Source organism: Dicentrarchus labrax, unplaced genomic scaffold, assembly GCF_905237075.1.
Source record: "Dicentrarchus labrax unplaced genomic scaffold, dlabrax2021, whole genome shotgun sequence".
In the NCBI taxonomy this organism is placed as follows: Eukaryota; Metazoa; Chordata; class Actinopteri; family Moronidae; genus Dicentrarchus; species Dicentrarchus labrax.
In genome coordinates, this window is record NW_026136723.1 from 19713971 (window position 1) to 19734263 (window position 20293).

General features: G+C 43.1%; 1 protein-coding gene across 2 annotated transcripts; it reads left to right on the forward strand.

Annotated features, from left to right (window-relative positions):
* The first annotated feature begins 421 nt into the window (after positions 1 to 421).
* Positions 422 to 14674, forward strand: efna1a (ephrin-A1a). 2 transcript variants are annotated; one of them, XM_051390409.1, is made up of 5 exons: positions 422 to 774; positions 11352 to 11647; positions 12588 to 12653; positions 12768 to 12863; positions 12993 to 14674. In XM_051390409.1, the coding sequence occupies exons 1-5, from the start codon at positions 677 to 679 to the stop codon at positions 13115 to 13117; spliced, it is 681 nt and encodes a 226-aa protein (XP_051246369.1). In that variant the 5' UTR covers positions 422 to 676; the 3' UTR covers positions 13118 to 14674. The 2 variants fall into 2 exon arrangements, with proteins under 2 accessions (XP_051246369.1, XP_051246368.1); XM_051390408.1 differs by having other exon boundaries at positions 424 to 774; positions 12990 to 14674.
* The last annotated feature ends 5619 nt before the right edge of the window (positions 14675 to 20293 follow it).

Here is a 20293-nt window from a genome sequence, read left to right on the forward strand (position 1 = left end):
CTGCTTAACCTTCTAGAGGTAAAATAAATGTTTTAAAAGTATAGGCTACTTTAGAAGATGTACTTATATCATAACATCTACAAACGTTACATGTTTTTCCATTAAAAAATACAGTGAAGTAAAGGTATAAGGTCACTGTAAACACACATTCAACAAGTGTCTATGCATATTATATTACAACCACAAAAATATGACATAGAAATTCCAGAAACAAAATATTTACATGTTGTGTTTTAGCTTTATCCGGACATACTGTACATGCTGGAGCTGTAATTATGTGTACAACAAGTAAACATTACAACAGTATACACAGAGAAACCTGCGGAGCTCGCGTCTCTCGGACCGCCCTCTGATTGGTCTACTGTGGGGCAGAAGGCGGGGCTCCCGGCTGTGGGCGTTTCACAAAACCAGCCACCACGCAGCTCGAGCGTTCATTCACTACGGATTTGTTGAGTTACCCTGATCTCTCTGCAGTTTTATATTTCCTGAACAAACCCACTTGCGTTTTGCTTTTTAAAGTCGCTGCATGCGTAAAGTGTTTTTCTAAGCGTCTCCAGGTGCGCGGACAAACTCTTCTCGTTAAAGCTTTTGTTGTTGTTTTTTGTTGGTGTTTTTTTTTGTTGCACAACTTACCTGAGTTGTGTTTCCACTCTGCACGCCTCCACTCCTCTCCACCATGGATTTGGTTTGGATTGTGGGCTTCGTTGTGAGCGTCTGCGCCTGGTTTGCTTCAGCGGAGCGGCACAGCGTCTACTGGAACAGCACGAACCCAAAGTAAGTATATGTTGCAATTTGTTTTTTCACCCCCATGTTAATTGAAGTGGTATTAAACCCACGATTGCACACACTAAAAAAAAAAAAAAAAAAAAAAGCTATAAATGCATAAAACGAGATTGTTGCACATTAATGATCAGTGCAGATATGTCTTATTATGATCCATATTCAGATGCATTTGAATAGTTGCAACTTCATGCATATTCAGCGAGCTGGTTGTGATGAATTTGTGATGGAGGCGACTCGCTGCTGTTGTCATGATAATGCAAGACAGTTAGGAGGCCTACTCCCTCCCCCCTCTCTCTCCCTCCCCTCCCTCTCTGCCCTCGAACCTGTTATTATAGTGCTGTTTACCTGTGATACTTTGTCTGCTCAGATTTAATCCGTTTCGCAATCTGTGTACCTGTGCTGCGGGATTAGTTACATCAGGTTATGTCATTTATTTATCTTTGTCAACTGACAGTGGGCTAGTTGCACAGCTCATACTTCTGAGGACGGATAGCTCCTTGTTAATGGGTGAATGTTGGGGTTTCATGGACAAATAAATGCAAGGTTTAAGTTAATTTTGAAGCTCATATTTTCTTTTTAGGACATGATCTATGAACACTACTGAAAATACATCTCCTAATTTGGACTCTTAAGTGTCTTTCACACAGTTTATTTCTTTGCAAGAGTGAAGCAAAATGTAACAGTGAAGTCAATCACAGTGTTAAAAGTGAATATGTGTTCTCTGTTATGTGGAGGTTGTTGTGTCTTCATTCATGAGCTGAAATCCTGTTTTCCTTGGCAAGGGTTATATTTTTTGTGTTGGTTTTTTACAGATCTGACTCACGTCTAATGTGTTGAAATATCTATTGCAATATCCCCCATCTGACAGAGGCTCCTAACCTCTGTGTGGAGTGGGAGGTTGCGTTATCTCCTAAATCAAGAGATATCACATTGGGTTTAGGTGGCTGTCAGGGAGACATAAGGGTGTTCATATTTCAGGTGGTAAGACGAGTAATAATGGTGTATGACAGAGACAGAGGAGGTAACTTGAGGCCTGCCCAGTAGGTCACGCTGTGGGAGAGAGATGGATTGCTCAGGGAGGGAGAAATTGGAGCTCAAATTGTCGGGGTTAGGGGCCATTCAGAGTAAGTGGGGGTCAATTAGAATTATGGTTGATGATGGCTGGGGTGAAATGACTCGGGGTATGTGAAGGGTTAAGTTTACACGCCACAAACGAACTTGTACATGCACCTACACAACACACACACACACACACACCCACTCACACCCACTCACACACTGGAGGCAGGCAAGCACAAACAGAGACTCCTGGCAGATAATCACTCAATCACAAACCAGGACACTCAATCACACCAACCGACGCCATCTAAATCAATCAGTGTTGGGCTCAAACTCTTTCTGGTGTGTAAACACACGTCTTTTGTTGCAAACACTCAGATATTCAGATATTGTCCCACAAGCTTACACTTTTCCCTCCTGATGTCCCCTGTGGTTCAAACTACAGCATTTACTGTTCTCAGAAAGACCATAATTAGAGCGACAAAGCCTTTCACTGAAAATCAGAATGAAGTCAATGTCCCAGATGGAAAGGCGTTTTGTTGTTTCCCTGCTGTGGAACAACGTGCTCATTCCTGTATATATACAGATAATCCGTCCTTTTGCACTTGCTATTTTTTTCTGGATGAATGTGCTAAATCTCTCCCTTTGGCTATTCTTAATCCTGTATTCGCAGAAAAAGCACAGAGTTTCTGAGATGTTTTCATTTGGTCCTTTTCATCATTTCCCGCAATCTGTTCTCCCCTTTGACCCGTTACTTGATACAGTGTGTTGATGTCCATCTTATCCCCCATGAGAGGCGTTTTCCATTTTTGACCTCGGTTTATTGTTCCATCCTGTTGGTCAGAAAGCTGCTGTTAATCAAATTGATCGCAGATTGATCATTTCGGCCCATGTGGTACAGGCTTATTTCACTGTTCTCAGTGTATTTGTTGAGGGATTTAGCCACACACACACACATTCATACATTTACATGCACAGTTGCCCTGCTCTCCACTTATGTGTGTGAGCACGCCTTGGGCCCTGCTGACTTCCAAGGTCGTATCTGCCTGTACTTGAAATGAAATCTATCCCTGTCAGTGTGTGTTTCAGAACTCTCTGACCTTTTACTTGTTATATTAAATAGTATATTAGTAGCTTTTGTGTCTGATTAGCAACACATTAATCACAGGCACTGGTTCATTCCCAGAAAAGAGGCTCACCAGTGTGCCCAGTCAGCTTAGGTCCCGGCATGCCAGTGTGTGTACGTGTCTTTTGTGAAGGGAGTGTCTGTGCAGAAGCTTGTGTATATGTGTGAGCACTCACTTGTTTAACATCACCAGATTCAAGTGACTCACGCCCTCTCATACACATTAACCCAGTCGTCCACACACACATACACACATGTGCCTCACGGTTGTGATTGATGTTAACATCGTCCCAGGAGCCCTCTGGACTCTACAACTCCAATGCGAGGCAACAATCTGCTCATTCACTGCTTCTTCCACCCTTTCGCCTTTTTTCCCTGCTGACAGAGCATGAGAAGACCACCACCCACTCCTCCTCCTCCTCCTCCTCCTCTGCTTTGTACCTGTCTCCCCCTCTCTCCACCACCTCCCTCCCCCTCTTCTTGGCCAGGTTCCCTTTTCAACTTGGTTCTGTGGTCTCCAGTTTTGTGAGTCTGTTAACTGTTTCATGGCCCCTCTCACACACGTTTGATCCGCTGCATATTTTAACATCATTATCACCTTTTCTGTTATTCTAGCACAGTTACACAGTTAATCTCAAACTCAAAAGTCTTTGTTGTTCTATGTCTTTCTGATGAGCTCTTTGATTTTGATAAAAAAAAAAAGCAAAATATGCTTCCAGATTGTCTACCGTTGCTGGCGCCGTGGTTTAATTCCTTTGATTGAATCAGATTTTTGTGATGGCCCAGATGAGGGAGTTATTTAAGCTATGTTCCACCCACATTAAGGAATTTTTTGGTATTTATCCAGTCAATATGGGTGTTTTGTGATGCTTCCCATACAAATTGGGGAATGGTCTTCACGGTGAGCCACAGAAAGAGAATAGTAACTGGTGTGACTGATTGGGGGTCAGAGTTCCCCATGTGATGAAGTGGCACAGCCTCTATCAATCTGTCAGTCATTCTGTCACGGCGGTGGTCCCTGAATACTGGCTGCCACTCAGGCCAGCCCCTCTTCACACGGCCGTGGCTCGGCCTCTGGGAAACTCTCATTCTTCCCCCTCCTGTCTTTTCGGTCCCCTTCGCTCCTTCACCAGCTTTTATCTCAACTTTACAAGCTGTCCCTTTTCAGTCTATTATTTTCCTGTATTTCCTCTGGCTCTCAGAGAAGGGGGGAAGGAGGGAAGCATGCTAAGAAGTGTGGAATTTTTTTATCGTTCTTGGCACCCATGGCGATCCGTCACAAGGCACTTTGCCCTTTCCTTCACGCTTTTTCTCCCCCTCAGCTCTTTCCCTTAAAGCTTCCTTCTTCTACCTTCCTATGAAAGGCCACTCTAGTCCTCACAGCAAACCTGTTTAATTTTTTCCCCCTTCTTACTGGTCTTTTCACTTGTCTGTCTATTTATGCTTCTCCCCTCTTGAGTGTCTTGCTGAAACAGTGGAAGTGGTAGAGCCAGTCTGAGAACTCAAACCATGAAAGGACGGGGTTTAAATGAAGAAAAAACAAAAGTATATGTGTAGGAGTTGGTCTGTTTTTCCTCCGCCCATGTTTGCGCATACATGTTTGATAGATGGAAGATGAGATTGGGTCGTCACATCTGCGGGTATGATAAGTTGGACACAATAGATAAGAGATTTCTGCAATTTCCAAGTAATCTGAATTGAAGCTACTTTCCTCGAAAAACATCCAGGTTTATCACTTCACTTCCTAATCCAGCCTCGCTCTAACCCCCCCAACCCCCCAGGTCGGCCCCTCTTCAGTAAATTCCTAAGTCTGTGTCCATCTTTCTCGCATCGTCTGTCCCCTCCCACTCTTAATCTGCCATGGTAATCTGTCTGGTGAATTCAATCTGGAAAATACTGAGAGATTGTCAAACGGATAGTAATCGCCTCTCATAAGCTCAGTGATCATTGAAGTGTGTTGATGCGTCATATCTTTACAGACTGTAATCGTCTGTAAGAAAACTTCACCTCTGTGACCATACTGACAAGAGTTCCCCTCCGAAAAGCAAATTTTCTTCCTGTTCAATATTCCCACTTGTTGTTGTGGTGTCAGAGGCAGGAGGGCTTGTTTTATTGACTACACTAGATAGAGAATCAGGCCAAAGGTTTTAACTTCCCGCAGGCGTGCTGTCAGCGCTACCAAAGTCTGCACGCTGTCTGCTGCGTGCTTCCCTATGAAGTGCTGTACTTCCTGGCTACGTCTTTTCCCGGGAAAACAGCGTATCCTGTCTGCACAATAAACAATACAGTTCTCACACACCAACACACGCAAGACTGTAAAAGTCTGGACTCTGGAGTTGATTGAATTTCCCAGGCTTGTATGAGAAAAATAAATAAATAAAAAATTCTGAGAATAAGTAGATTAGCACTGATTAATTGAGATTAATTGTTTTCCTAAGGGATGCGCTCAACTGTCAAGCCTTGAGGAGGATTTGGGATCCGCCTCCCCGCCTGCCTTACTGTCAAATCTAAACCTGTCTCTATTTGGAATTCTCCTTCTTCTCGATCAGTGTCGCCCTGGTCAACACCGCCAGCTTTTCTCCTCCCCCTGCCCATCCTCGTGCCTCTTCCTTATCTTTGCAGCAGACTTCCCCTGCTCCTCCCCACCCTGATCCTCCTCTCTGCACTGCTTTACATCTGCTCAACCCCACACAAAAAATCACAGAGGAAGAAAAACTCCATTAGTGCACGGATTTATGATTGTGGTACAATTATAAGTGGAGCCAGCGCTTTTTCCCTCATGGTGTGTGTGTTTGTGTGTGTGTGTGTGTGTGTGTGTGTGAGGGAGAGATACTGAGTGCGTATGCATGTGTCCTCCAGACTTGTTTGTCGAGTCTTGGTGACATTCAGTGCACCAACTGTGTGTATGTGTTTGTATGAGGAAGAATTATCCAGCAAGAGTCAGATATTATCTCTCAAAATAAACTGCTCTGTTTGCTTTACTGTGTAAATAAGAGCCTTTGTGTAACTTTTGTTTGTCTCTTTCCTTTTTTGTCTTGTTTGTTGGATGTCTTGTGTAAATACGTCCCCAAAGCCATTATTGCCACCCCCTAGAGGTCATTTATATTATTACCATTATTACAACTAGGTATCTGTAAACACTACTACTACTACTACTACTACTACTACTACTACTACTACTACTTTAAAAAAAAAAACTATTTAATAACTATGGCCTGTACTCACATATTGTGAATTATCCATGGAATTCATTAAGCAACAAATGCAGACTATGTTTGCAGGAAAAATACACTGTGTAAGTTTTACCTTGTGGAAATCCATCCAGCAAAATCGATTTTCTTGTACAGATATATGCCTCCTGAGAAATGTTATGTCAGTGTTGACCTTTCTGTGCTGGCCCTTACAAGATACAAATGGCTCAGAGGACAGCGTGAGACAGTTGGAAAGAGCATATGTATTCATCTAAGCCTCCTTAGTGCAGTGGAATCAGCCAATTATTTCTCTGCTGGACTTAAAGCTCTGTCGCTTTGCTGGGTGGCAAAAGGAGCTTGACTAGTTCAGCCAGGAACGCTGGCAGAATGACCAATGATCTGGACAGACAAAGGTTGAATGACAGAGCGGAGAAAGCTGATTGAGATGGATGACAAAAAGTCACCCGGTGCAAAGAATGAAGACTGGAATATTATGTTAAAAGGGGGGCCAAAAGAGCTGGACCATATTTGTTTCTATGGTGACCCAAGCATACCCACGCCATATTGTGCATGGCCCGGTGGGTCAAAAAGTTGCATACTTGGAATACCACCAGGACAGGTTGTGATTGGTTCAGCAAGTCTGGTGTGGGGGGAGGGACAAAGTTGACACGAGGATCTGGTTTGCTTATTGAGTGATGAAAGACGGACAGAGAGTGGGAGGGAACGGCTGACATTGATGGATGAATAGATAGACGAAATGAAACAGAAAGAGGGGAAAAAACGATAAACAGTCAAGCTTAACTAAACTCATGATGCATCTCAGAAAGGCTTCACCTCTCTCTGCTGTGCCACCTCCCTCATGGAGTCACGTAGCTTTCACAGATGTATCTTGAAAGAAAATAGCTCCCTTGTGTCCACTGTCTTTCATTATTCTGTTAACACCTCTCACTTTCCCCTCTGCAACCATGGACACACTTGCGCACACACATACATGCGCAGTCAGTGTGTCTCTTTTTGATCTCCAAAACACCAGTGTAAAGGAGTAATATCCCTTCTCTGTGTGAGAACAATAGGGATGGGGGGGGAAAGCTCCACCCTGCCTTACTCTGCCCCCAGCCCTCAGCCCCTGCTCTGGGCCTCGCTGTCCACTCTAAGCCCCTGTATTAAGCAGGGTCTGGTGCTGATGAATGGACCCGAGCTCAGCCTCTACTCCACCCAATAATCCAGGCTTGGACTAGCTGATTAGGTGGTCCACACATTCCGGTTCACTCATCTGTGACGCAGGCCAGCCACCTTTTGGGTCACATTAATGCCGTGTGTAAAACCGGAGAGGAAAATAATCATGTTCATGTGGTTACGGTGGCTGTGCAGGGGCCTCTTAGAGACAGCACAGGTTAAGTAGGTCTAGAGCTCCTGTTATATGTAGTGCTCATAAATGTGTAGTTTGTCCTACGGTGGCCTTTATGGACCTTTTAAAAATAGGTCTGAATCGATCCTCAAAGAGTGATTCCGGTCATAGCACTAGTATATCGTATTTAAAGCACACAAGGCTCCCTCTTGCTGACTGTTAGGGTATAAAACTCTCCGGTGCTGACTTGGCGATTGTCCGACCTTTGATCCACATTGCGGCCCCTTCGCCTCAGAGGTCCAGCATTCCACAGGGCGATAGAGTGCAGAGATGAGAGGGTGATGGATGGATGAAAGGAAGGGGTAGAGGTGGAGAAGAAGGCAAAACGCTGGCCAGAGAGATTAAAGAAGAGAGATTAGACTCCTGCTCCTGAAGAGGCTCCAATAAATCAGGAATTCCTTCTTGGGAGAGGAGGAAGAGAGGCCGGGAACAGTCTGTAGTCTATTTTTCACCAGATTGAGCGCTTGCATACACACTTGACCACTTGACATTCTCTCACTGCTATTATTGGTGTTCATTATTGGTATTTCTTTGGTCCACCATATCACAATTGTAACGCACTCCCAGACTGCTCAGAGATCTACAAACGTAACACACAACAATCACACATTTAAATGTCTGACACACATGCACACAGTCCTCGCTGCATATCTGCCATAGCTCCATAAATCATCCTTAAGTAGAGAATACAACAACTCCTCAATGCTGTTGTTTCTAGTGAAGCTCCAAGTATCACTGTCATTAAAACAGAGAATCCTGGGATAAACAATGGGAATAAATCAAGACAGCCTATTGACAGGGAGAGGGAAACAGTCTGCAAGAGCAAAATAACAAGGGACACACACTGGGGAGACAAAAAGAAAGAGGATTTTGTCTGCTAAAGTGAAGGTGGCATGATTTGACTTTGTTAGCTAAACCTTTTCACACAGAGGCCTAAGCTCTCTTTGATGTGTGTTGCTGCAATCAGTTAATTAAGCTGATGATGTGGAACGTTTCAATGCCGAGGCGTTAGAGGGGAACAAAAGGCAGCAGGATAATTAAAAGTATTTGCCATTAATAAAAGGGGCTAGCCAGCCTCCCGGGTGCGTATTCAGCCACTGTTCTCTCTGCTAAGTGAGGTATTCCATCAGCGTGGGCACATTGTGAATAGAGACACTGTATGAAACAGTGGCGTTGATGAAGCAACTGTAGCACTCGCATAGATATTCATACTGAGAGAAACTTCAAAAGCCATTTCCAACTCAAGCCCTTTGACCCCCCCTGCCTACGCCTATTCATGCCCTCTGTCTCCCCCCAAACTCTTAGCCTAAGGAGGCTGGGAAGTGGGGAGCAAGAGGGCATAATTACCCCCCTCCGGGGCAACTTTAATACCCTTTTTTGTGCTTTAATTGCACCCCCTTCGACCCCCTTTTGATGAACACATTGGGAACATAGCACAACCAGTTTGTAATCGGGGCTGGGAGTGAAGAAGGGACTGGGTCGTAGGGAGTTTGTTTGTGTGTGTTTCCAGTGTTTGCAGGGGGATAATAACTCTGTCAGGCAAAAGCAGACAACAGTGTTTGTTCAATAGTGTTATCGATTCGACTGGAATTGAAAGTGGCAGGGGGAAAAAACACTTTAGCGCCAATCTGGTAAACAGAGCGTGGCAGGCAAACTGCAGATAAGCACAAAGCTGTCTGGACCATGGCAAAATGATAATTATTGCCCCCCACCCCCCCAAAAGTTGGCTTGAGCACACTATTATCGGCACAGTTAGATGGAAGTTTCATCAGTATACTAAAAAGGTACTTGTTTTCTAACAGGCCAGTGTTGCTGTTGTAATGGTGTTGCCAGCTAATCTGGTCATCAGTATTGAGGGAATGCAGTCAGGCGGAGAGGGGGAAAGAGAAGGGGGGAGGGAGCCAGAGGGGGGAGCAGAAGTCAGGGCCCAGTGTTTGGAGCCACAGCGTCTGTCCTTTTACCATGGGGTACCAGGGAGACCCCTGGCCACAAACAACAACACCAGCTAATGAGCGACGGGAGCCTGTGCCTGTGCACTTTGATCGTTAGTCACACATATGGACCTTGTCACACAAACACAAACCCCCCAAATGCTACTTGTTAGATTTAGGGGGTTTTATGAGAAAAAAGAATTTTCAAAGAAAATCAACTTTAGGGGAAGAAATACCTTCTGTGGGGAGTTTTTTCTTTGCTTAAGATCCAGTTAGCACCCTGTAGGCTTCTGAGAACCCGTAAGATTTGTAGATTAAATAGCAGTAAGTAACTTAACTCGCACTCTTTTTTGGTGGGGTTTGAAAGCCTGATGAACCATCCATGTATTCATTGCAAAAGCAACAAAACCCTATATTAGACACACATTCTCCTTGTGTGTTGTGAAAACATTTAATTCTGTCAAATTTCAGTCTTCCAGCGAACCCATGGTGATCCAGAACAGTAGGAGACGGTAAACTGATAGGCATCGCTTGGGAGCTCAGTACCGCGGGAGGAGGTGTGTGTATGTGTGTGTGGGTGGGGGATTGGTGGGTGCAAACGGTAGGTAGCTACTGCCTTAGGTTGTTGATAGATGAGAATTACTGGGAAGTGTGTGAGTTAGTGTGTGTTGCTAGCGGCCGGCTACCGCTCCAGGCCGGTGATAGATGGCTTTGGCTGAGAAGAGAGCATTAGCTGTGAGCCGCCCCTGGAGCAGTCACTCAGTCAGGGGGAAGGGGACAAAGCTGAAATACCTTTTAGTGACAATTCTCTGGAGATAAACTCATAATATCTCTGAAAGAAAATCCAGGAGGGGGTGGAGAGTTGAGATAAGGCCAATTTAAACTGCCTCCGAGTGTGCTAAATTGTTATTTATCTAGTCTAAAGTCTCTAGAATAATTCAATTGTGTTTACATTTGAAGCAGGCTTAAATGCTAAAAAGTTTTCTGCCAGTGCTCTCTGACCCAGGTCCAAGAGGAGTGGGATGACATTTAGTTTACTTAAAGACCATCGTAAAGAGGGCGGAGAGGGTGGAGGAGTGAAGGGAGGGATGCAGGGAGGAATGGAGGGGGAGGCAGACAGTCTGACTGTCTCTCTTTATTTGTAATGAGAGGGAGTGTGGTGGGAGACAGTTACAGACCGTCACCAGACTCATGTTGTATACGTCTGCCTGTCTCACTGACCCTAATGAATGGGTTAAAACATATGTGACCTTTATTTTTATCCATGTCCCTTTTCTTGAGGAAACTCAAGGTGTTTCTGCTTCTGTTAAGGTGAATTTGTCATCACAAATTCTGTGTGTGTGTGTGTGTGTGTGTGTGTGTGTGTGTGTGTGTGTGTGTGTGTCTAGCCGTGCAGATGTCGATACTCATCTTCTGTTTTGACGGGCTAACTGACTGCTAATGTTTCTCTGTAAACATCATTCAACTCCTGGGGGACATGGGATCAATGTAACTCAGTGCTAACTCGCAACACAGCAGCAAGCAGCAGCAGCTACACTCGCCTCACGTTCATCCATATTTATGCGCATGTCCTCTGCAGATCACTCTTCCCCTTATTGCGTTTTCCCTCCTCATTTCCCTCCAACACACACACATATCCTCACTCACAAACCCTCTCTCCTTCTCCTGCTCTCGATCTCTCATTCCCAGGCCTCTCAGTCTTTCCTCTGATTTCCCTGTTGTACACTGGCATGTAGCCGATCAATATATAATCACAGGTTTTGAGGCTTATATTTATTACCGTTCCGATGCTATAACCACGGTTATCAGTCTCCTGCCACTTGCATAACTGTCCTCCTGCCTCTTCCCCGCAGGTTTCTATGGGATGACTACGCTGTGGAGGTGAAGCTCAATGACTATCTGGACATCGTCTGCCCCCATTACCCTCAGGGTGAGGTGCCATTGCTGGATGCTGAACGATACGTGCTCTACATGGTGGAGCAAGAGGACTATGAATCCTGCAAGCCCCAATCTTACGATCAGATGCGCTGGGAGTGTGGCCATCCCTTTGCTCCTCATGCCCCTGAGAAGTTCTCAGAAAAGTTCCAGCGTTTTACTCCATTTACTCTGGGAAAGGAGTTCCGCCAAGGAGAAAGCTACTATTATATCTGTAAGTATCACTACAATTTTGTCTGATTTGTTGCTCTGTTTGCCAATTAGCTTATATTCAGATATTTTCACTTAAGAGTCTACAGCCACGCTGTGAGGTTGTACACAGCAGTGCTTTGAGCTAAATGCTAACTTTTTATAACTAGCAGTAGTTTTGCAGGTATTTTGTAATCAATCAGTATGCTCAAATTTAAAAAGTTAAGCAATCACCATAATTATTAAATTTTATGTTGGAGGAGGACAATAATGTCTGTAGCAGATTTCATGACAACCCATCCAATAACTGATAATTCACTCAAATCCACAAATGTCAACTTCATCTTTGTGCTAGAGGAAGAGCCAGGGAATCATCAAAGACATTAGGATTCATCATCTGGAACCAGGAATGTCTGTTTAAAATGTCATGGTAATCCATCAAAGACCTTTTGAGATATTTCAGTCTCGGCCAACTGATTATTGCCATCCCCAGAGCCCCCAACTGCTAGCATGGCTAAAAATCTCTACCATCATACAGAAGTGAGGCTAGAGTAAAGTTCTGCAGTTTTGCAAAAAAAAAAATTCTACTAATCGTGATGTCCTAGAGCTTGGTGGCCAGCTCTTTGAAGCCTGAAATGGACATTTACTGGGGTGTCTGCTCAGTTTGCCAAGTCTGTGCAATACTTATCCTGCTAGAATGTAACCACAAAGAGCAGCAGTGTTGTCACCCTGGCCATGGCTGTAATTAGATAAACGGCAGGACAAGACACACTTCGCCTGGTCACAGATGGTGTCCTAAAGCTTTGTCCCTGTGTCTGTCTGTTTGTCTGTCTGTTGCCAAGTGTGTGTGTGTGTGTGTGTGTGTGTGCGCGCGCGTGCATGAAGGTGAATTAAGGGGCCAGTGGAGGATAAGTGCATTAGTGGGGATGTTAACGCCTGTGTTGTTTCTTCCCTCTTCTCAACAGCCAAACCTTTGCACCACCATGGACAGGAGTGCCTCAAGCTCAGGGTGGACGTTGTAGCTGCTGATGGTGAGTTAAACCCCTCCTGGCTGTAAGGAGAGCAGCACGATGACCTCTGATAGTTGTGTTAGACTATTGCAAGAACAAAGCAGAGTAATTGATGGCATTTTGCTTTTCTTTCAGGCTCTCAAGAGGCCAGAGTGGCTAAAGGAGACACAGGTGGGGCTGTAGTTGGAGCTGGGGGTGGGGTTCACAACCCATCCAACAGACTGCCTGCAGGTATGTTGACCAACCCTGTGTCCTTTATAATTATCCCTGACCTTAAAACAATTCAGGTACATTCAGGATTACATTGGGGTGCAAATATGCGGTATTAATGTGTCTTCTTTATCTCTCATCTTCAAGCAGATGACCCAGTGGTAATCCTGCCAGACGTCCAGAAGAGTGTACGGACAAACTCTGCAGTGGCAGCTACATCCCTTTCAATCCTTTCATTGCTAGTCCCATTTTCATTACTGCTATTGTTGCACTGAGAGTACATGAAAGGACTGCTGTTGGCAGAATTTTTTTTTTTTTCAGGGACTACAATGAAGACAGTCCGTGGGGATGAAACCACTGACTCAAAAAGACAGTTTTCCATGCCCAGTGCAGGCCACAGGGAGAGACTTTTGAAGCTTGTAAAGTACAGATGGACTCACTTGCACTACATGTGCTGAGTAACTCTGAGCATTTGAGACAAAGAATATTTGCTTTGTCTTATTTTTCAAAAGGTGACAGTATTTTTTTTCTTGGAAAGACCAAGCTCTTCTTGATTTGTATTTTTTAGGGCTCTCTCCAAAAAAGACATGAACTTCTTTGGAAGATAACCCGAGAAGAAAATATGAAGAAGTTGAAGAGGAACCTAAAATGGCAGAAGAACAATCAAGAGCAAAGACGCCAACTCTGTTTGAATTCTAAGATATACGTTTAGCTGGAATAAATCCACATCCAATGATAAAGTAATCTCTTACCTTTTGAGCCAAAGATCAGTCATCTCTCCAACTTGTACACTATTCCACCCTTGAGTATTGTGTACTATCTGTTGTATTGTTATTGTAATGGTATTGAGTGGCATTGATGTCCCAAGTGATTACTTTCTCTAAATGTAGCATTGACAGACACAGGGGATGTTCTCATGACTACCATTCCTTTGCAAACGCGACCATGTGCTTATACACTGTAGCACTAAATACTGCACAGTACAAACACACACTACACAACGGTGTTACACACTGTCTCACACACACTGACATACAGTAACACATTAAAACACTACATTGAACTGTGTTAGGTGTACATTCTGTGAAGATAATTTATAACATTTGCAGCTGAGAAGTTTTACTGTATATACCATGTGCTCACGAAAACAAATGTTTACTGTTGGTAATGGGGAGAGCTTTTTTCTCTCTGTCCTGGTAGAGTTAGTACTTGTGTGAAAGCGAAAATGTGTGAGTTGAAGTGAGAGTAAGAAAATGTGCGCAACCAAGGGAGCGATTGATTGAAATAGTGATGAGACAAAATGTTTTTCTGCCAAAAGCAAACACTGAGATGTTGTGTGTATCACAGAGAGGCTGGATTTCTCTGTTTGTTGGATCTTGCCCCTGTATTGGTTAAACTGTCTGACATGAAGAGCTGGTATCAGATCTTTATTACTACAGGACCCAACCCTGTGCATCATGGTGCTTTCCTTCATGTGAAGTAATCAGCTATTTAGACTTTCAGAATAATTATCACAGTTTTGGATCATTTGAAAATGTTAGTCACCAGTTCACAATCACAACAGACAAGACACGGCATCAAACCGAGTTGCCAAGCACATCTTCACCTGACAGGCTGGCTTGATCGACAAAGCACAACGGTGTATGACTACCATTGAAGTCAGTCTTTTTTATCTGAATTCTTGTTACTTAATTTTGTACATGTGTAAGTAAGAGAAGTGTATAATATGTATATATATATATACATAGAAGATTATATAAAAGACCTGTTTGATAAATATGCTAAATGTGAAAATTTCATGTGAAATAAAAGATATTTTTGGAAAACCAGAACAGTTTTCTTGTGATTGTTTTAGACCAAGTTATGGCTGGTGTGACTCTAGAAATGGCAGTGTTGGTTTGTCTGTTTTGTCGCTTGGTTGGTCCAGACTGAAATATTTCAACAACTAATGAATGGATTGGCACAAAATGTTGTACAGACGTTTATGGTTGCCAGAGGATTAATCCTAATGACTTTAGTGGTCATTTTCCTCTAGTGCCACTGTGTGGTTTTGAGTGAAATGCCTCAACAATCATTGTATGGATTGCCATTAAATTTGACATTCATGTCCCCCCTTAGGATGAACTATAATAACTGGGTGATCCCTTAACTTTTCATCCGGTGCTATCATCAAGTCTAATGATATGGTTTATGACCAAATACATACACTAATGACATTCCCATCAGCCCCAGCTGTACTTTGTGTTTAGGACTAATTAGCAAATCGTATCACACACTAAACTTAAGATGTGGAACATGGTAAACATTATACCTTCTAAATCTCATTAACTAACATTGTCATTGTAAGTATGTTGGTATACTGTTATTTTACTCTTGTCTACTCATGGTTTGGAGTAAAGGTTCAATTATTATCCTAAAAAAGAAGAAAGAACGTTCCTAGCATCATCCTAAATGACATTTTGCTTGTAAGTAAGATGATTTTGGTGTTAAAAGGCTGCCAGGAAACCCAGCCCATTTCTCCTTTTGATTAAACCGGGGAGATCTGCACAGAAGGACCCAATAGCACAGATAATGAGTCACACACACTAATGTGACAGGAGTTGAATAGAATCAAGGCCAATATGGCCAGAGATGGGGAAAAGCTACAATGGAGAGATAAAGGAAAAGGGAGGAGAGAGCTGTGTTTATTATTACCATTACGGTCGCCTTTTGGCATGAAGACTGAATACACAGGTACTGTCTATATCTCAAACTTCTGGCAAATCTCCACCCTGAGCAACGACACCCACCCCTCCCAACATAAACACACACTCTTTTCTCCAACCATGATACTTTGCTCATCTGCAAGTTGCATGACAAGCCATTGTTCTGATCTCTCCTTTTCTTGTCTCTCCCTTCTCAGGGGAGCTTTACGGCCGTGACAGTAAAAACAGCTGTAGCACCAAAAACTGGTGCCACTGCCTCACAACTCCCCAATGTTTTCAAAGGGATGGCCATAAATTAGGGCTGGAGGACAGGCCCCCTTAACCGACTGACCCCTAGAAGAGGCTCCACTGAGTAGGAGCTCGTCAAGGCGAGACAATTCTTTTTATTTACTCACTCGTTCGGCGTACCAGCTTGAGTAAATGTGAACAGCAAGTGTGAAACCTTTAACGCAGTAGTAAACATTTAGGGTACCAGGAGATAACCGGAACAAACATGGAGCACAGAGAATAAGAACATCCAGAGGGCAATGTTCAGGCTGCAGACGCTCTCAAGAAGTATCAAGGACAGCATGACTGTAAAATCTCTGAATACTGAGAGCTACGCATGCAGTTTTGCAAAAAAAAAACAAATAACTGGCTAATCTTTTGAAATGCTAGAGGATTGTTTTACATCATCTACAGCTGTTCTGAAGGCCAAAATCCTCAATGACTCTTTTAGATGAAAGAAATCTTACGTCAATGCAAAAAAGATCTTTACCTAAGTTGGTCCACCATATTGTAGACAGAAATGACATATCTCCTTGCTTTCTCCTTCCTTTATACAACACAAGAAAAATAAATACATTATTTTTATAAAAAAATATGAAATAATACAGTATAATATTAATATAAATAATTATAGCTGTGACTATTTCACATCGTACAATTTTGAGCAGGGGCATACAGTATGTCATCTCCAGCTACATTTGTTTGGATTTACAGGTCCAGTGTGTAATTTTTAGGAGACAGAGATGGAATATAATGTTCATAGGTATGTTTTTATTGGCGTATAATCACCTGAATATAGGAATTCTTGTGTTTTTGTTACCTTAGAATTTCTTTCATTTCTACAGTACCCCAGAATGGACAAACCAAACATTGGCTGTAGATAGGGCTTTTTGCATTTTTGGCAAGTTTTGTGGCCACCGTAGTTTCTCCTACACACTCTACAGATGTGAGTGGTGTTAGTTGCAATATAAAACTTAAAACCACTAGATTCCAAATCCTACACACTAGTCCTTCAATTTATTCAAACATGAAACAAATACATATAATTTACCATGAAGCAGATTATTATTCAGATTTATTCAGTCTTTAGGGGTTTTAGAACAACCTTTAGGACTGTGGTAAACGTTAAATGAACCTGTGGGGTTTTAAGCCATGCTAGCCATAGGGATGTCAATGTCGGTCAGTCAGTCCACCACTTTGGTCTTTCATAGCGCCTCCAGCAGGTAAAAATGTTCACATATCCCATGAAATATCTCGACATCTACTAGATAGACTGGCACCGCATTTTGGCCAGACATTCCTCTTCCCCAGAGGATGAATCCTATTTATTCTGGTGATCCCTTGAATATTCCTCTCCCACAACCACAAGGTTGAAATCTTTGGTTTTGGGTGAAATTTCTCAACAATTGGATAGATTGGCATGAAATTTGGTTCACATTAATGTCCCAGCAGGATGAATAATAACCAGTACTTCCTTAGCTCTGTGACTCAAATATAATGGCAATACACGAGAGGCACAAACTGGGGCTATATTAAATCAAACATTTCCCGACAAGCAGAAAAACAAGCCATTTATCAATTTATCAGTCATCAGGGTTTAACAGAGCGAGAGATGAGCCAACAGTGTGTGACACTAAAAACTGTGAGGGGGCCATGAGACACAGCAAGAAAAAAAATCACATTTCAGAGTAGGTTTGGCATGGCCAGCTGGTCTATCTCTGCATCTCCGGACTGAGTCAGGCCTTGCTATCAGCGGGACACATGACGACCAGTCCCTGTCTGCCTTCTAGCGTATGTTACTGCTCAGAAGAGCCAGGAGTATCTGCCTTACAGGGCCTCTGGGAGGTTACCTAATGTTATTGTAGCTATTTGTAGCATTTATAAGCTTCCATGCTGCCCTAGAATGGGAACCCGGTGTCCTGTAAATATCAAAGCAGCTGTTTATAAGCAGCGAAAGAACAATAGGTTGACCCATGAGTGACTTTTTAGCCTCAATCACATAATTTTTATGCCGCGATGATGCTCTGCATGTTCGGATTAAATGCCGTCTTAATGTAGTGGCATATTTGGAAGCTCCTTTATTCCCTCTTTTGTTTGAGTCCTGCTTTAGTGCCAGCAAAAGCTTTAGATGACAGCATGGTCAGACAGGGCTGATGGGAAGGAAACACCTTGGTTGTACAGAATAAGTCGGAGCCTCTGGGCCAATCAGAGTACATTTTGGTCCCCTGCCACCGCCGGCGGTCGGGGTGTGGTCTCCACTTCCCGAAAAAGTCCTGTCACACACTCTCAGCCATCCGTCGCCGCTGCCAGGGTCGTCTGTCTTCTTCCAGCTCATGCTTTGGTTTCCTGTCTGTGTCACTTAGTCACTTTCCCTTTTTTTGTTATGCATTCCCATTTCAACACTTCTTTTGTTCAGCCCCTTTATTTCATTCACTCTGTCTGTATCTATCTCCTGTTTTGATTCGTCCTCATGTCACTCTCTCACCCTGTCATTATAATGTTGTTCTGTATCTGTAACAAATCTCCATCTCCTTAAGCTCTGGGCCTCGATTACCAACTCCATCTCTCTTTCTGTCCGTCTCTAGATGGTTTTGAGGTTTTGCTGTGAAATGTGTGGGTGGGAAAAAAAAGTATTTTCTGTGCAGAAAAATGATAGCCTATCATTTTTCAGTCTTGGTTCTCAGCCTGTCGAGATGGATTTGCTCCCAGCAGTGTTACTGAGTGTCTCTAGAAATGGTTTTTTATAGTGTCTCAAGGTCTCAGTGGGGCCATGCTGCGGGCACAACCCCGTGGCCTGCCCCTCTCACTGTCTCTATCCCCATTACGGTTTCCTTCTCAGCTCCTCTACCAATTTATCTGACGTCTATCACCTTGCCACTTTGGAGCAGAAGGTAAAGAACATTCTGTACCGATTTGTCATCTTTTTCAGCCTCCCTCACTGTCAAAATCCTGCCCTTAACGGAGACAGAGCAATTATGAAAAATGTGCTCGTAGCACAGAACAAAGCAAGAGGTTGTTGAAGTTCTCATTTACCCATGTAACACCACTCAGAGATTGTAGATCACACATGAACAAGTGATACAAGAATGAATAATTTAGATAATTCATCCCAAACTGGCATCATATCTCCAATGTGAAACACAACTGATTCTCAACTTTGGTTTTGGATTATTTCAGGTCAAGTTTAGGGCAGCTTGTAAAGGTTTAATTCTCCCAGCTGTATATGAAAGCTCATCATTGCCAGAATACTTAGGCCTGATACAAATAAAAGTTCTTACAACTAAAGCTGGGTTCAGACTGACAGGTGGAGATACTTAATTACTAGGTAATAATTTATAAAAAATTTTCTCCGTGCTTCAAATTACTACACTCTATCAGGTGGATCCTCTCTGGTGAGTACTGCCACACACCAAACAGCAGTGGTGTCGCTGGTCGTGGCCACATTTGCTGCAAATAAAATGCATTAAGATAAAAAAAATTTAAAAAGCCTGAGTATTTGAGCTTGTTTTGGATTGGACAGCTTTTGTTACATCTCTGTCTGTGCATCAGATTACACTTACTTAAACTTGCTATCCTGTAAATGCTAAGGGATAAGTCTGGGATGAAGCTTAAGTACTGTATGTTTGAAATAAGAGATTAACTAACATGCTTACACTGTATATGGCCTGTAAAATGTTTGGCCTATTACGATTTATACTTTTGTCTGATCGCCTGCAGAAAAAGAATGAACAGATGGACGTCTTCAAAGTTAGATTTAGGAAGAATGATAATAAAAAAAAAGAAAGTGATTAACTAGTTCACATGTGGCTACGAGTGAGAACATAGCTGCTTACCAAGGGAAGCCTTTGGTGTAATTGCCAAAGTAGAAAATATTCTGGTAAATAACAGGTTGCCTTTCATCCAGTCTGCTCTTGCAACAGCTTGCAGACATTCATGGGGGGGTGACGTTGCAAGGCATGATGGGGCTGCAGCCAACCAGCACAACAGGCAGAGCTAACACACAGAACTGTCGACTCTTTTGCATTTGTTCTGAAGTTATGGGAGCTTTTGAAACCCTATAATGATGCCTTTGGCCAGGCTATGCTTTGTTTATGCACAGCAGGGACTCACTGAAAATGAGCACAGGCAGCCTTTTAAGGCTCACACAAAAAGAACTGCACTTGCCAACATCAGATTACTTCAGAACTACATACTTCGCTTACATTTTTTGATTGGAACAAACCTCTGTGAGGGAAGAAAAGAAAAATGCTGTATATTTATGTGTATTCCATGTCGTTAACTACGAAATCGGACAAAAGAGATCTGTCTCTTGCACAGAGCGAGGCATTGAGAAGTTGATATAAAGCCCTGAGGCGATGTGGGTTATGCTTGGAGAAGGAATGCATCATATATGCGAGCCCTCATGCACATACTCGCATACCTCTTGGCCCTATACGAACCCCCAACCCACAAACACACACACACATTTGTAGGCAGAAA

Bases quoted from the DNA above. Each gene is read 5' to 3' on its own strand.
- efna1a (XM_051390408.1), top strand. From the start codon at position 677: ATGGATTTGGTTTGGATTGTGGGCTTCGTTGTGAGCGTCTGCGCCTGG. The intron at 12,654-12,767 runs GTGAGTTAAACC...CTTTTCTTTCAG, and splicing joins GGACGTTGTAGCTGCTGATG to GCTCTCAAGAGGCCAGAGTG. The intron at 12,864-12,989 runs GTATGTTGACCA...CTCATCTTCAAG, and splicing joins ATCCAACAGACTGCCTGCAG to CAGATGACCCAGTGGTAATC.